The 18,257-nt window shown below is 36.5% G+C and overlaps 1 protein-coding gene across 1 annotated transcript in view; it reads right to left on the reverse strand.

Annotated features, from left to right (window-relative positions):
* The window catches only part of CFAP47 (cilia and flagella associated protein 47), a 505,984-nt gene extending 490,216 nt beyond the window's left edge, over nt 1–15,768 (reverse strand). Inside the window, 8 exon segments of the mRNA XM_069540349.1 lie at nt 950–1,074; nt 3,085–3,245; nt 3,598–3,826; nt 6,015–6,153; nt 11,657–11,772; nt 15,462–15,586; nt 15,588–15,614; nt 15,730–15,768. Coding sequence (XP_069396450.1) covers nt 950–1,074; nt 3,085–3,245; nt 3,598–3,826; nt 6,015–6,153; nt 11,657–11,772; nt 15,462–15,586; nt 15,588–15,614; nt 15,730–15,768 — 961 coding nt within the window.
* Between the last annotated feature and the right edge of the window lie 2,489 nt (nt 15,769–18,257).

Below are 18,257 nucleotides of genomic sequence, written 5' to 3' on the forward strand. Positions count from 1 at the left end.
GCAACGCATCCAACGTTACCCAAAAATGTAAAAAGTGTCTTGCATCTTTACGTGTGGCCTGCAAAGCACATGCACTTATCAATATCCTATAGCAGGATATTACGCTCTATTTACTAGAGCTCTAGTAAATAGGGTGACTAGTAAATAAAGTGACTGTCTCTTTATATAGATTCTAACAGAGCAAAAGGTTTGGTAAAGATGAAATAGGTCATTTGTTCCCATATTAATCTCTAACAGATAACCTAGGCTTACAAAGAAAAGAAGGCAGGGTTTTTTTTTGTGTGTTTTCTTTTTTTATTCCCTTAACTCTACATCATCATGTTTATCTAATGTTATTTTAAAATAATAAAGTTGGGACTTCCCTGGTGGCACAGTGGTTAAGAATCTGCCTGCCAATGCAGGGGACACAGGTTCGAGCCCTGGTCCAGGAAGATCCCATAAGTCACAGAGCAACTAAGCCCATGCATCACAACTACTGAGCCTGCACTCTAGAGCCTGCGAGCCACAACTACTGAGCCCATGTGCCACAGCTACTGAAGCCCCTGCACCTAGAGCCCATGCTCCACAACAAGAGAAGCCACCGCAATGAGAAGCCCGCGCACAGCAACGAAGAGTAGCCCCCGCTCGCTGCAACTAGAGAAAGCCCGTGTGCAGCAACCAAGACCCAATGCAGCCAAAACTAAATACATAAATAATTAAAAAAAAATAATAAAATAAAATAATAAAGTCATCTAAATTCTAACTTGGAAAATTATCATGTAAATGATGCTGAGGCTGACTTTTCTCAATGTGCCACAGAAGACATGTTAAGGTCTCTCAAATGTTTGCATTTTTATTGTAGTCCAGAATTATACATTTTTATTAAACTGCCTCTACAAATATTGCTGTCCAAACTTTTAAACAATTTAAACAGCTATACATTTGATGATAATGTTCATTTCGTACTTACTTTTGATGGTTTTATTGTTATCATCTCTCAAAAATCCATCTTTACTTCCTACAGACTCAAATCTCAAAAAGAGAGCATAGTCTTGCCTGTGTGAAGGATCATCCTTTTGACCATTAATGATTAGCCTGTAAAAAATCACAGTCAGTTATTTCTAAAGCAAAGATGATAACTTTATTATCTCTCAAAAGGGAATTTCAACCCAATACTTAAATCTATGCAAAAAGACGAAATTCAGGAATAAAAAGGTGACTGCGATCCATTTTCCAAAATTACTGCACAAGACATTGAGACTTGCCAAAAAGAAGACCATACTCATATTATGTGAAGATCCAAAAAATGACTTCATGATGTTATTTGTAAGATAAGAGGAATTTAAATATACTAAGTTGTCAAGGTCTTGCCTCCAATGCCACTTTCTATGTAAAGGATTTTCTTTCCAGGCAAACTTCATTGCTAGCTAAGGTCTCTGTTCAATTCTCTACAATAGTCCTTCTTACACCAGGGTGAAACTGCAAACCTCTCGTATGTACCTGTCTCCTCCCATGGACTAGGCACATATTGCTAGCCACATTCTTGTTAGAGGAGAACAAGTAATTTGGAGAATAAGATTTGGTAACAGCCAAACCTTGGCAGAGGAGAAAAGCAAAGGAAAGATGAGAAGAAGGGAAGTAGGACCAAAGACAGAGATGGGTTACATCACAGGCTTGTGCACTAGCAATCTTTACTTGCCTTACCTAGAGCTCAGCTTTTTAGCAGCAGATACTCAAACATACACACAAAAGGCTGATGTGAAATATTACATAGGAAACAAAATAGCATAGTGAGAACATCTTTAACTAAGACTACAAATCATATTTATTCCTATGTGTTCATGCTAGACTCTCAAATAAAATGAACATGTTGCCATGAAAAGAATATTTAGAATTTCAAAGATTGTGTCTTAAACAGACTCTTACAGATTCACCAAAGAAGTTTCCTGCATGAAGAGATGATTAACAAGGCAATTATAGGTTGTACAAATAGAACAATTACTTGATTTACTACCCTCCTTAAATTAAACCACAACTCAATCTTCATCGGACAGTTGGTATCACCAAGTGACCCTGCTGCCACAGAGAGAAGTACATTAAACATTGCCTTCTTACAAACAAGGGTAAGCATACTGACAATTGGATCGGTTACTGTCACACACTGCAACCTCTCAAGTGTAGCTGAAATTGCTACTATATATTTAAAACAGCATTGCCAAATATATTTTCAAACTAAATAATCAAACCAAGTACAGGGGAAAATATACATTGGCAAAAGTCCTAAACGTCTGTATGAGTTTCAGCAAGCAAGTGTGGTTGATCCCAGCAGCTGCTATAGGCTTAATATTCCTGATACTCAGTAAGCATTTGGCCCTGGCAGGAGCACTGCATCCTCTTTGGAGGTATCTAGAACATACTGCATGCCCCTGGCCATCACCTGACTATTTCTGCAGGGACAACAAGGTCTTGGTTGAACAGATTGGTTTGCAGCCAAAATCCAAAGCAACCCAAAACTTGCATCACCTCATTTCCACAAGGTCTGGAGAGATTTTTAATTTAAAATGAAGTAGTTAGAAACATTTTTAAATACTGGAAATAATATTAACCATGTTAGAAATATTTAGAACCATAATAAGAAAAACCCAATTTGTGCCTTCTGCCAAGTTTTTTTTTTTTAATTAAATTTATTTATTTTATTTATCTATTTTTGGCTGTGTTGGGTCTTCGCTGCTGTGCACGGGCTTTCTCTGGTTGCGGCGAGCAGGTGCTACTCTTCATTGTGGTGCGTGGGCTTCGCATTGCGGTGGCCTCTCCTGTTGCACAGCACGGGCTCTAGGCACGCGGGCTTCAGCAGTTGTGGCACGCGGGCTCAGTAGCTGTGGCTCGCAGGCTCAGCAGCTGTGGCGGCCTCGCTGCTCCGTGGCATGTGGGATTTTCCCGGACCAGGGCTCTAACCCGTGTCCCCTGTATTGGCGGGCAGATTCTCAACCACTGCACCACCAGGGAAGCCCACCAAGTTTTACTATTAAAATCAATCTGATGAATGTATGGTTAATATACTTTCCATTAATAAGTAACATCATATTGGAATTAATTTTTGCTTACTTTGGGCTGAAACAAAATGTAATTAAAATCTTTTGATAAGGCTGTAACCTCCCTTCATTAGGAACATAGGAGATAAATGTGGTAATATCTATGTTCTTTATTTTCCTTAAGTAGGTTAGATTATTTAAAGCAACATCTGTTCTTTGTTGAATATTTGTACCCTGTAATATAAAATCAGAAATAAAAGAATATTCAGGCAAAACACAAAATAAAATATTTTAAGATTAAGTCATAAAATAATTATTGAAATTCCAGAGTCTAGATATAGAGAATATGTATGTTTTAACAGTAACATACATAAATTTGATCAAGGCACCTCATAAAATTAAAAGAACTATTGAAAAATGAATAAGAACAGATATAGATTACTATCAATGTCAGCTGAATTTACTGAACTTTTTTAGGTCACCCTTGGAGACACATGAAATGAAATCATATCTATCTTCATGTTAAAACATATTTAGAAAAATTAAACAGCTTGTTGGTTATTAGTAAGTTGCACTACTTACTTACCAATTCTTCTCCAACAGAATCATCTTGCATTATGGCTACCCAATTTATAGGTTCTGGGCTATTATTGTATAGAAGTGCATGTTCAATCTTTGACATTCCAAAGAAAACAGGACCAAAGCTTATGCCTTCCAACTTTTTATCATTACTCATGTTTAACAATTCAATAATCTGCTCAACAACATGAGCTTTGACATTCAAGAATATGTCTGGACGATCTCGCAAACTCACTCTACAAGATAATGAATTATACATACATATTTTAATTAGAATTCTATATATTTTATTTTTCTCCTAATTGTTTATATAAACAGAAATTTTATAAAATCACATAATAATTAAAATTCAAAGGACTAAGAGCAGTTCCTTTCACGTATGTGCCAGAGACTGTCATGTCCTTCTGTCTGTCTGAATCTGCAAAGTAGAATAGCATATGTGCAACCTAATTCATTGTCTCCAGGGAACAACAAAGATGGAAAACAACTGCATGAATTGACCCCAAAAATCACTTACTGATATTTGCATATCACCAATGATTTACATGGTCACCTGTAGTTCTAGAATTCTGAGATTCTTTTCTAACTCATCCCATTCCCCCAAGTCCAACAGCCAACTTCATCCCCATCCTAATAACCCAATTCCCTACAAAGTAAAGTATCTCAGCAAAACTCCACTTCTTTGCTGAAATGAATATCCTCCCTCATAAAACTTCACTTTCCAGACTAATTCGAATTCACTGTTGCAACTTCTCTCCATCCCGCATTTATCCCTCTCTGGCATAAATGCAATCCTTTTGAATCTCACCCTGTCAGATACCACAGATCACTGACCAATTCACAGCCATCACCAAAGTCATTAACTTTGTATCTCTGTGTATCTCTGTCACATTGGGCACGGTTGATACCATCTCTTTCCACATCTCCCCTCCCTTAGCTTTCTTGACACCATACTTTCATGGCTTTCCTTCTAATTTATTTAGACTCTGCCTTCTCATTCTTCTAAGACTTGGATATTTTGTAAATTCCATGAATAATGCTGTTTCTCTCCTACTTGTTTTATACTCTACCCTCCTCAAAGTTATTTTCAACATTTCATGCTTCATCTACAACTTATGAACTGACAACTCTCAAACCAATATACCTAGACCAAATTTTTTTCTGGGACTCAAGATAAGTAAATATAATAGGCTCCACAGGATTCTGCAAAGCAAATCAATTCCAGCACTCCAAAACAGAACTCAAGATCTTCTCTCACAGACCTGAACCTCCTCTTACCTTCCCTTTCTATAACCAGTCACTAAATGTAGTCAAATTTACCTCCATAACATATCTCCAATCTGCACACTTCTCTCCCTCCATACTCCTAATTTGTACCTTAAATGAGGCCTTCATTATTTCTCTTCTGCTTTACTGTTAGAATTTCTAGTCAGGCTATCCACTCCACATCTGTACTCCTCGATTTTGTACACTGCTATCAACATGACCTTTCTAAAAAGCAAACTAATCAAGACACTCCCATCTTAAAACCTTCCTGAGATTCCACAGCCTTTACAATAGAACCTAAGCTCCTATCAGGGCTCACAACTGTTTCTCAAACATTTTTTTAATTGTGACCTTCAGTTAGAAATGCATTTTACATTACAATGCAGGACACATACACACACACACACACACACACACACACACACACACACACACACACGAAACAAATTTTACAAAACGCCACTTGCCCTTACCATGTGAGATGCATTCTGATGTTTTCTATTTCATTGTTTTAATACTGGTGGTGACCCATTATAGTGACTGCACATTCTGCTAATGAACAGAGACATATAGCATTAAAAAATGCTGTCCTATGAAGTCCTTAACTGGACCCTGCACCATTCTGTATTTCTGGTCTCATCTCTCATCACTCCTCACCTCCATCTCTTTGCCTCAGATCTCTTGATGTGTAACACTGTCTATTAACCTGTAGGAATTCAAGTCTTCTACTTGCACTGCCTGAAATCACTCATTTAACCCACTCTCATCACCAATACCCACCTCCCCTGCACACAGACACACATACATACACACACACACTCAGCCCAAATCACACCACTGCTCTTTGCCTGGCTAATTTCTACTCAACCACAGGTGTTTGGTTCAACTGTCACCTCCTTAGTGGAGCTCTTTCTTGATCCACTCCCTGACTCCAACAAAATCCAAACTAGGAGCTCCTGTTAGGTGTACCCATATGCCATTCTCTGGTTCTTCCCATTTTTCAGTCCCTAGTGCTTGGCAAATAGTAGATACTCAATAAATGAATGCTGACTGAAAGAAGAAGCTAACATACATTCAAATACAACAGGCATATATGAAAAGTGAAACAGGAAAGTATTAAGCACTACACTAGAATTAAGAACCATAGTATATACTCACTTTGCCACTTCATTTACAATTATGGGCCAGTCTGCACAGAAATCCACTTTAATAACCATTGATGACTTGGGCTGCACAATACCACTGGTTGGAAAAGTGACAATGGGTAACTGGCCCTGGTATTCTGTTTTAAACATACCTAAGGAGAACAAGAGCAGATGGTTTACATTTGGATCCTTATAATGTTAATGTTCACACTCTTAGTAGAGGACAGAGACACATTACAGAGTTTATGGTCTATTGTGGACCAAGAATCACAGCTTTGATTGTAAGTCCTGTCTCTAGGGTCATCCAATAAATGTGAGCCTCGTGTTAGGACTCAACCCTCATCAACAGCTAAAATTTTCTGTCTGCTTACTGTGTTCAGACACTTATGCTAAGAGCTGTGCATATGTTATTCTATTTAGTCCTCATAATGAAATCTATGATTCTGGCTCAATCATTACCTCTATTTTATAAATAAGGAAACAGACACTTAGAAAGGTTGAGTAACTTGTCCAAAAATACACAACTGTTATGATAGATTAGATCATCAACTCCAATTCTTTAACCTTCTCTGCATCCCCACTGTTACCCTCCCGTGGACTAAGTATGTTTTCCTACCCCTTGACGGGGCCTGATCACGTGATTTACTTTGGCAAATAGCATGGGAGTAGAAGTGACAACATGTCAGCTTCATCCCCAGATGTTCTCTTGCTATTCTACCATGGAAAGTGTTTCTTTTAAGAAACTGCTGTCCCGTTGGCCTGTGCCTCAGCATTGGCAAATGTGAAGCAGAGCCACCCAGCTGACTCAGAAACATGCAGTGAGTAACAGATCAGCCCCAGCTGCCTCAGCTTGAAGCAGAGTCATGCAGCTTAGATTAGTCAAATTCCAGCTAATCTGCATAAAAATGAGAAACTAAAAAAAATAATTATTTTTTTAAGATATAGAATTATGGAGTGGTTTGTTACATAGCAATAGTTGACTACTACAGCTAGTAACTAACTAATAGAGCTGGGATTTTCACTTGGATGTTTCTGACCACAGGGCTCACACTTCTAGCCACTACCACTACTCTATAAACGAATTAATGCAGTTCACATATGGAAAGGGTGAAAGAAATGGGTTTCTAGACTCAAATAGCATATGAGGAGGCCACAAAAATTTCTTGTTCTGAAAGCAGAAATGGTCCATAATTTATGGTAATGTTTGGTGCCTATCTTAGAGCATGCAGGTGAGATCAGATACTATCTCTTTTTCATCGTTGTGGTCCTGGCACCCCACATGGTGCCTAGCAGCAAGCAGTGTTCAAAATGTCCAATAAATGGGAGGTAACCAGTCATGAGTTTCTTTGATATCATTATACAATATTAACACAAATGAGCATGCTGCCAACATAAACAACTTTGAAAATCCCTAATTTACCAGTTTTAAATCACATTTGATGACATTTTCCAAAATTATTCAGTTAACTTAGGAGAATGTAATATTAGCGTAATAAAAGTACTGAAAATATAAAAGATAATAAAACTTTAGGTTCAGAGATGACCAGATGAAAAAGGCAAACAGTAACAAAATTTGTTAATCCAATCATTTTTAGAGACTTGCTAATGACATAATATTTAAGGCTTATTTTTTTCTGTCATAATATAAAACAAAACTCTGTAAAATTATATCCATTATGAATAAATATTATTGACTCAATTCTCCAGGAAAAGAAAACTATATGAGTTCAGTTAAGTCTGAGTCAGTGAAATAGTTTCTATACTGTAACCACTTTTCTGTAGTTTGAGAAAAGAGTTTTCTGTAGTTTGACAAAAGAGTTTTAAGTGAATGGTTCAAAAGCTTATTCAGGAACAACCCCTAACAAAAGAACATTGTTCAATCTTTTAAATATATTAAAACAGTGAGCTCACAAACATTACTGTGTCTTATGTAACTTTAATATCATTAGTAATAATGAAATATTTGACTGGTTTTTTAATTGCTCACAACAGGAGCAAGAACATCATCCTAGGAGAAGGGTGTCATTGAAGAATTTTTTGTCATCAAATTTTCATTTATTTTCAGATGTGAAACTGGCTGATGTGTGGAGAATGAACTAGAAGGAGATAAGAGGTGACTCCAGACAAATAATTTAGGTTGATGTAATTATAAGGGAAGAGAAGATTATGGACTGTTGTAAAAAAGTGACAGTGAGACAGAGAAAAGTAGGATTACTCACACTATAAGGAAGTGAACAGACAGGATTTAATAGTTGACTGAGTAAGGGGGTAGAGGGTGAAAAGGAGGGAGGTGTCAAGGATTTGCCAAATTTCTGACTTGGCCATATACATGGTGGTGACATTCAATGAAAAACAGAAAAGGAGAAGTTTGGGGGAGACATTGAGGAGTTTAGTTTTAGACGTGTTAACTCTGAAAAACCTGAAGGAAATGCAAAGTCTTGTACAGACTTCAGTGAAGTAACAGGAATGGAAGTGATTGCCTAGGGAGAGCAGGGTGACTGAGGAAACATGAGGGTCTATGACAAATCCTAAGCAACACTCACTTCTAATGTACTGAAAAAAGGGACAGCAGTCCACAAAAGAGAATTAAGGAGGAGGGAGAAGAAGAATAATTCTAACATCAATAATGAATATTTACTGAACACTTAATATATGTCAGAGAGTGTGCTAAGCATTTTATTAATCATCACCACAATTATAGGAGGAAGGCGCTATGTTTATCTTTAATGTATAAGGGAGGCAATGAATGTTCGGGAAGTGTAAATTCCTTGTCTGGGGCCTCCCAGCCAGTTAATATTGTAACCAAGATTTGGGACCTGGAACACCTCGCTCCAGGTCAAATCAGTTAAATGAAGGCTTACTGAATGCCTGGTATATGCCTAACATTGTGTTATGCATGAAAAGTATGTTGAGATTTCATGACATCAGTTTCCATGAAAACAAAACAAAAAAATGCATTGACAATAAGTAGTGGGTGCTTCTCTGGGTAGTTAGACAGGATTCTGAGGACCACTCCTGGGTCTGGTCCAATTTAGCAAATTTTCTGGTTTACAGATGATGCCAGGCTTTTCTAGACAGTGATGTAGAGAGATGATGCTGATGATCAGGGGAAGGAGGACAGCAGACATTAAGAGCAAGAGAAAGGTCATATATTTGGGGCAAAATCACCCCCCAAAACCTAAAGGAGTCCTAAGGTAGCTGTTCAAACCCAGAAATGGTATGTAAAGATCACACTAGAGACTTTAAAGACTATTCTACATCATAACACAGTAGTAGAAAAAGTACCCAAAGATTCAAGAGGGGAAGAGGGAAATGTGTGCAATTCAAGGCATGCTAAAATAATGTTTTTTCAATCTTCAATGATAAAAACTGAGAAACAATAAAGACATAAAAGAGAACATGGAGTTCCCCAGCTCACAAAACACTAATATTAGAAACATCTTAAAGATTAAACCATGTCTTTTCAAGATGAAAAGACAAGCACTACTTTGTAAATTTAGGAAACATTCTTATAAGGGGCAAGACAACAAAATGTATTCAACAACTTTCAGCTAAATCTAGAGATGGTTACTCCATAATAGACTATTAAAATAAAACATCATGAAGTTGTTACATAAACTTTGGCTTCTATAAAACTGAAGATAATAACCTCAGTGACACTACCAGAGAGAGAAAACAAAGCTATACAAATCATGAATCTGCTGAATGTGGCTTTTTAATGTCTTCTTAAGTACACATATACGTTTGTAAACTCTTGATGTTTGACTCTAAAACTATAAAATATTTGTCACATAAAATCCTTTTTGAAAATTTTATTAAAATCATCTTTGGTTGCTGAATCTATTTTCTGCCTAAGTGTTTTTCTTCATGAAAATGCATTATAATTCTCATGAATATTTATATATTGTGCTTGTGGGTAATGAGGACTTTATGACACTTTACGGGCACTTGCTACTGTGAATATAAAACATACTATCAATTTTGGTAAGGGTGGAAAAAATAATATCATTCAACTCCAAAAATGAGGGACAAAGTCAGCACTAAGAAAATGTGTTTCATTGATAACAATTTGTTTCAGTTAGTAAGGTAAGAGTAATTAACATTTCATAATACTCAATTATAATTTACCAATATAGTATTAACTACAAATACTATGCACACACAAAATATTAATACAATACTAAAAGTCAATGTGGATTACTTTTCTTAAAATGCAGGGACTCAGGTCCACACATATACTTTTATTAAGTAAAATAATATTAAATATTCAATTAAAATTATGTATTTTTTACTTATAGAGAGTTTTTATAAGTAATAAAACTGTACAATTTGGTGAGATTTTAGAATAAAGAGAGGATATGATCAAAACTTTAAAGGTTTTGGAATGGACAACAGTTAAGAGAGATTTTGGAAAGTAAAAGAATACAAATAAAATTCTCTCAATTACATATCACTGCTCTATAACCAGACAATCTAAAGGATCATACAGCCTATAGTCAATCACCATAAGAGAGTTCATCCTTAACACTGGAGTCAGCCCACAAATGAGCCTAATATTCCACAGTCTGACAGGCATCAGAAATTCAGCCATTTAAAAACCAAAGCATGGAAAGTGAAATGAATAACATTCAGTGAGGAACAACTATCAGTTTTATTTGTTCATATCCCAGAAGAAATCAGTAAAGTGACAGACTGCCTTTGTCTTAATAATTCCCACTGCTCATTCAAGCAACCCCAAAGAACATCCTCACTTACTGTAAAACGGGTTTGGATTTAAGACCTGTTTTATGTATCCAACAAGCAGTCTCAGAGAGAAATGCCCTCCCTGTCTGGAGCTAGTCCTCTTCTCAGCTTGGGGAAAATGTGAGTCTTATCATCCCAGATGCTGACCATCCAATCAAGTGAATGAAAGGACAAGTGATTTTATGCCTACAGTATATCATCAATGAAGAGTGTGCATACACACATGCATGTGCACACACACAGACACAGGCACACTTATCCCTTTATGGAAACTCTTAGGTCACAGTGAGAATGTCTAGAAATAATCCAGTATGGAGAAGAGAGAAGTACTTTTCCTTTCAACAAAATGTTAGTAAGAGCCTTCTAGGGATCATCATGTGAATTCAAAGTTGAATATGATCGAGAAAAAGAACAAATATTTACTGAGTGCTTGTGATAAGTCAAGTACCATATTACAACCTTAAGTACATACATAATTAACCACAGTATATTTTATTAGCCAGTTTATAAATGAGGAATCTGAAGTTCAATGTCCTTAAAGATACTTGCCCCAGATCACACAGCTAGTAAGGCACTGTGTCCTGATTCTATCTCTGGAAAGCTCTAAGGACTATGTCACTTCCACAACACCACCTTGCCTTCTATCCTCAGGGAGATCATCAGTCATCTGAGAGTCAGGTTGTATTAATAAGAATCATAAGGATGTAGCTTCATCTTTCCTGATATTACCTATCAGTCTTTTACAGTCATCCTACTTAAGGACCTTCAGTTTTGAGCCTTTTCAAATAACATAATTCTTCTGGAGGGGTAGGGTGAATCAGAGAATCCATTAATTGCAGAAGGTATATATTTCAAACAGTACCAATTTTCTTCCAAAAGTCTAAGTTAATTTATATGACAGAAAGTATTTACCTGGTACTCTGCCATGGTTAATGATATTAATCTCTTTACAATATACTTTACTATTGGCAACCAATGTCCCAAAATTAACTTCTGACTCAATTTCCAGTTGACAGGATAGAATCAACCTAGAAGAGGAGAAAAAAGGATGATATGATGAATTTTTTTTTCTTTTTTTCTTTTTTTTTTACAGTATGCGGGCCTCTCACTGTTGTGGCCTCTCCCATTGCGGAGCACAGGCTCCGGACGCGCAGGCTCAGCGGCCATGGCTCACGGGCCCAGCCGCTCCGCGGCATGTGGGATCTTCCCAGACCGGGGCACGAACCCGTGTCCCCTGCATCGGCAGGCACACTCTCAACCACTGCCCCACCAGGGAAGCCCCATATGATGAATTTTAACAACTATAACCTCATGGTCAAATCCACAGGGGGACATATATAGATATTTTTACCTTAACTCCTAAAAAGATATTTCAGTTTCCTTATAGGTCTGCTGGTGGCACATCTGTCAGTAAAACAAACTGTAAAATAAAGACACGAAAAAAAGATAATGAGAACATTTTAAATAAAGAACTCAGACTTTATGCATAAGTACATGGTATGCCTTCCCAAGTACTCACCTTGAGAGGTTACCCACACATCTCAATATTTTTGTAGCTCAAAATATATTTGGAACTCTGTTTTGGAATCTCCTACTAAGCCTATAATACATTCTTTTGCCCCCCCCCCAACCCCAAAAGGGTGCAAGTTATCTGAACAAAGTAAACTAGTTTGGATGGTCCAAATCTGATGAAATAAAAGGAGCTATGATACTATAAAATATCGCTTGGGGACTAAAACAAGGCCTAAGAACAAAAGGATACAATTGATTTTCCATGTGTGTCGCCAATTTAAAGGACTCACTGTAGCGTATCTGTAGCATGTTTTCATAAGCATTTAAAAAATCCATTCTAATCCTAAATACACATCTCATAATGATATATATATACACATATATATTATATCTGGATAATAATTTATAGTTTATAAAGCACCATTAAGTATATTATCCTGTTTGATATTAACAAATTTCCTGAAAGGTAGGTAAATATTACGGCTCCTAGGTTACAGATGAAAAGCCAAAGACTTAAAAAGCTTAAATGATTTATCTAAGGAATTATCTGGATATAACGTTGGGGAACTTAAACTTGAATCCATTTTGTTAGACTTCAAGTACATTACCTTAGAAACCTAACAACGATAACAACAGCATCAGTAATAAATATAGTAATAACTAATCTTTATTGAGTCCTAAGATTATGTGCCAGACACATGAATTAAGTAATTTACTCCACTTAGGATACAACCTCCAAAGCATAAATGCATACATACATACAATCATATATACATACAAACACACTAAAATTCATAAATAAAAATACCTGAACAAAACATTTACAAATACTGCCTATACATTGGTGGTCTGGGCCTTCTTTCTGGGATCTGTGTTTATATGTGTTTGTGTATTACTGGATAGGTACAGACATTCCAGAGATCAGCCAGGAATGTCCTACTTATGCTGCATAGTCTAAGAAATACCCATGTTCTTCTCATAGAGATTGTAATTTTGTGACAGGAAAAGATCAATGACCTTGTACATCTCCTTACAATATATTTATATGTGTATACATAATTGCATTAATAGTTTACAGGATCTAAAAGAGGAACCAGTTACACAAACAACATAAGATGTGAAGCTGAACGTTTTTTCAAACTTTTTCTCTAGCTAGATGTGGAAAAGTATCTTAAGAAGAATTTCTTAAGAATCTTCACACATACACACACATATACATGTACATACATGCATACACATATATATGGTTTAACCTTAGCAGTAAGGGTGTGGTAAAATGGCAATATATAACAGTTTCTCTGGCTTTCCTACTGGTTTCTCTTCTCCTTGTATAAAAAACATTTTCTGGCCCCATATGCACCACAACACGTCAAGACAGTTGACCTCTGAGGACAATAAAGTATCTAGCCACCTATCAGAAGAAGTGCCTCTTGACTCCAAATGCCTTCTGCAAGATGAGTTACCAGTTGAACCCTGACTAAGGATCAGAGTTGAAGGAAATTCTGGAGAGGGGAATGACCAACACACTCATGCCAAGTACCAGTGGTCTCCAAACTCGGGGATGCTCTGATAGCTAAATAAATACCTTCCAATGATGCAAAGGAGTAGCTTATTCCTTTCCTAACATGTGTCAGCTGTTTGATTCCTATGCAGAATGGGATGTTGAGAGAAAGCAGAACTTCTCAACAACACTGAGAACCCAAATAATTGCACATCTAAATTTAGTTTATGAAAATTAAAAAATGCAAGGGAAATTATAAAAAGACATATCTAATACCAATATTAATGTTAAATATTAATATTCTAATATTAATTCTGCTGGTGCCGGATAAACAGAGACAAAAGAATAACACCTATGGAATCATATTTTGCTGGGGAAAAGAAGGATCATGCATGTATGTATGTGAAAAAAAAACAAAAATTTTAACAGCAGCTCTAACGGGTAATTTTATAATGAACAGAACTATACTTATTTCAATATAAAATGAAAAGCACAATGTCCTGGTCAAATAAATTATTTGTATTAAAAAAAAATTATTTGTATTAAAGTTAATCTGCAAACCAGTTACTTAGTTCTGTATTATATTCATTATATCAGTCCATATTTTTCAGCCAATCTCAAAAAAACACCATTTTGATTTTTTGAAGCCAAACATCTGCATTATTTAAATTTCTGTGAAGTAAATATGACAATAATTTAAAATTAAATTAAAATGTGAATATGGGTTCACAATAATTCATTTAGGAATACATCCATCATAAAAACAGAAAGTAGAAGGGTCGTTACCAGAGGCTGGAGGGTAGGAGAATTGGAGAGATACTGTTTAAGGGTACAAACTGGGAACTAGTAGATAAATAAGTCCCAGAGAGCTAACATACAGCATAGTGATCATAGGCAACAAAAATGTATTATATAAAAAAAAAAAAAAATGTATTATAAACTTCAAAGTTGCTAACAGACTAGATCTTAATTGTTCCCACCACAGGAAAGAAATGATGACTATGTAATGTGATACTGGTGTTAGCCAACCCTATGGTAGTAATATATTGCAATATATAAATGTATCACATCAACATGTACACCTTCAACTTACACAATGTTATATGTCAATTGTATTTCAATTAAAAAAAATAACATAGGATAAGAAGGAACAATCATTGAAGAGGTGTAGTAGCAAGGAAATCAAGAGAATAAAGTGGCCCACGAAGGCAGTAATGGTTAATTGTGTCTAATGCTTCTGAGAAATGGAGTAAGATAAAGGCAAAGGAGGTACCAACAGACTGGCAATATGCGAGAGCTACTTCACTGGAAAGCTGGGGAAAACAGCCCCTCTGGAGTTTGCTGGAGTGAGAATGGAAAGTAAGATTGTAGAGACAGCAAAAATAGCATTCTTTAATAAATCTTGCTATCAAAAGGTACAGAAAATATGGTGGAAATAAAATAGGGTGCGAGTTCAAGGGGAAAAAAAGAAAACATGCAATTGTTGGACATTTTTTAATGATTTTAATAAAAAAATAATGGAAAACTAGTCTTCCATTTGTTTTGAACACTACAATTTGCTAAAAATTTGTTCTTTAAGTTCAGTTGTAAGGAAACTGTAGATACAAAAAGCCCTATTAGTCATAGAAAATACCAAATATTACTATGACCCTTAATGTTTGAAGAGTGCTCAAAATATTAGCATGAAATATGAAGAACACATACCCAATTAGAGGGATCTCTATTGTTTTATTTCCTACTGAAATAAGAGGTTGGTCAAAGGTGTCTTCATTCTTATCAGGATGATATTCCACCATAGCTGTCGTCTGAAGGCCAGAAGCAAGTGCTTTAATCCACATTGGTCAAAATCAGTTTGAACTTCAGTGGGAGGAAAAAAAAAATCAAATTATACATCTTAAGTCCTAATAAGAAAATAGTATGAGCAACTGTAGTTAGGAGTATACATTGTTTCAAGAGATATATCAAGACATACGCAATATTCCTGCCCTAAAGGCAAAGACTTAATGACCATATCTATACCTATCAGATTCTAGATGCTTCAGATATGCTTTTAATGGTACACAAACTGAAACTGAAAATGCAGTCAGTCAAGAAATATGTAAATGCTTGTGGGCTCCTTTAGAAGTATGAGGTACTAGAATACAGAAAAAAAGGGAAGAGCAATCTAATAAAAATGTTACTCAGTCTAAATACATACACAATATAAACATGCACACATACATACAATCATAAATACATACATCATTTTATATACTTTCTGCATAAGGACTTGGACTTCATAACTTGGAGGAAATATAAAAAGGAATAGACCAATGAGGAAAAAGAACTTTTGTTCTTGAAAAACATTTGCTAGACTCCAGGAAAAATCTGAAGGGGGAAGAGAAGAACTGCTTTGTGTTGAGTACGTCTGGTAGGTAAAGCATTCGATGTCTATTAGCTCACTTAATACACTTCTACAGCCCTGTAAGGCTGATATTAAGGATCCCAGTGTAGAGATGAGAAACTGGGACCTGTAGGTGCAATTAATACCTAAGGTCACTGTGTCAGTGAGGACTCAAAACACACATCTGTCTGACTCTAAAACTAAGCTCTTTCCCCACAACTAGAAAGAATCTCCTGAGTATATAATCTCTTTAAAGAAGCAGACTATATACCCCTTGAAAATTAAATAATGTAAGCCAGGGACTAATCAAGTGTCATATGAGTGATGCAGACATAAGTATCATGAAAATCCATGAGAGAACATGATTACTGTGGGCTAAGAAGGAGTACACTCAACCCAGGCTTAGAGGATGGATGTAAAAGGTAGAGAAGAAGCAAGAAAGGTGCTCCCTATGGAGGCGGGAATATCTCAGGCACACGCAGAGAAAAGAATAAGCAAAATAATCTCTCAGCAGGCAGCTAATAAGCTAGCCTTGCTGGGCAAAGAGCTTCCATGAGTAACAATGGAGGTCAAGTTGAAATTAATTATTCAGGGCTTTTAATGTCAGACTGAGTCTAAGCAGGGCTTTCCAGCAATGAGAGCTACAGAGAACTGGAGTGATGTGTTGATACCACTGGTCTGAAAGCATCATACTTCCAGCAAACAATGATTCTGACATCTCATAACTACCACAGCCCAACTCTCAACCCCCATCCATCACCAAACAGTAAGAAAACAAGGAATAGATTATTCCCCACATAGGTCTTTGGGTGCTGGAAGTCCACATAACAGGTTTGACCGTCTTCCTTTAAATAAGAAGGGCAACTAGTACTTCAGCAGCATGTGCCCAAACCACAAGTTTCTCAGCACTCTGAGTGGTCTGCAAAGGTGTGTAAGGCACCACCCCTTCTCTTAGGAGCTTATGAACTGACCATTGAGGTGAAAGTAACAGTTACCAGGAGCCATCTGGATTCAAGTCCAAGCTATAATGAATGTCTGTAAATGCAATTAGTATCCAGTAGGGGAGAAATAATTTGGAGATAATATAAGAGAAGACTTGTTTCAGAAAATGAGAACTCACTTTGACCCTAAAAGATAGGTGGGATTTGGAAGGCGGTGATTCTTGCAGGAGGAAGGAATGAAAACATGGGTCAAAAGAAAAGGAAGTCTGACCCATGGGGGTAAGAGGACGATTACAAGACTGGCCTGACAGAACCAAAGACCACACAAGTCAGCAAAACACTGAAGATAAAGACTGTGTCTTAATTTTCTAACAGCAACCCACAGTAGGTGGCATTAGCACTGCATATGGCACATAGTGGGTACTCAATACATAGGCAAGGCAGGATCTTGGAAAACGGGGTGGAAAACAAGCACTGCTGTGTGTTAAGAGAATCATTTCCTAAATAATTACAATAGTGATGATGACAATGCCCTTTACGTAGCACCGTTTTTATTTTCTCTTTCTTCCTCCAAGACAGTTAATATACTTTTTGCTAATCTATCCCTTCCCTAATTCCCTTTATGCCTGTGAAGGACCAGGAGTGCATATCATGATCTTGCAACACATATTGAACTCATGGCCTTGGCCTCTAACTAGTAAACCTGTCTGGCCATTCTCTTGCCAATGTCAAGACCTGTGGTCTAAATAAAAACCACAGTAAAACTAATTATATTATTTTTCTTCTGACTGCATAAAAACCACCCATCCAAGTGCCTCGTGGACATCCATAAACTAGTGTTTGCCCACATCTGGGATCTGCTTCCAGCCTGAGTTTTAAAAGAAAATATTTTCAGATACACATTCAATTGTTCAATAAATATGTAGTGAGTTAATGAAATAATAAACTTTTCCCCGAATTTTACAGTGTTTGGAGTAATCAGGTACTTCTTGATTTAAAGAGTAGTTAATAGTCCCTGTGATGTACACTTTTATTACAAAATAAACACATCACTATTGTTAAAACATGTACACACAAAAATCAATAAAGAATGATTCCGGGGGGACCTTGAAGATGGCGGAAGAGTAAGACGCGGAGATCACCTTCCTCCCCACAGATATACCAGAAATACATCTA

Source organism: Delphinus delphis, chromosome X (genome assembly GCF_949987515.2).
Source record: "Delphinus delphis chromosome X, mDelDel1.2, whole genome shotgun sequence".
NCBI lineage: Eukaryota > Metazoa > Chordata > Mammalia > Artiodactyla > Delphinidae > Delphinus > Delphinus delphis.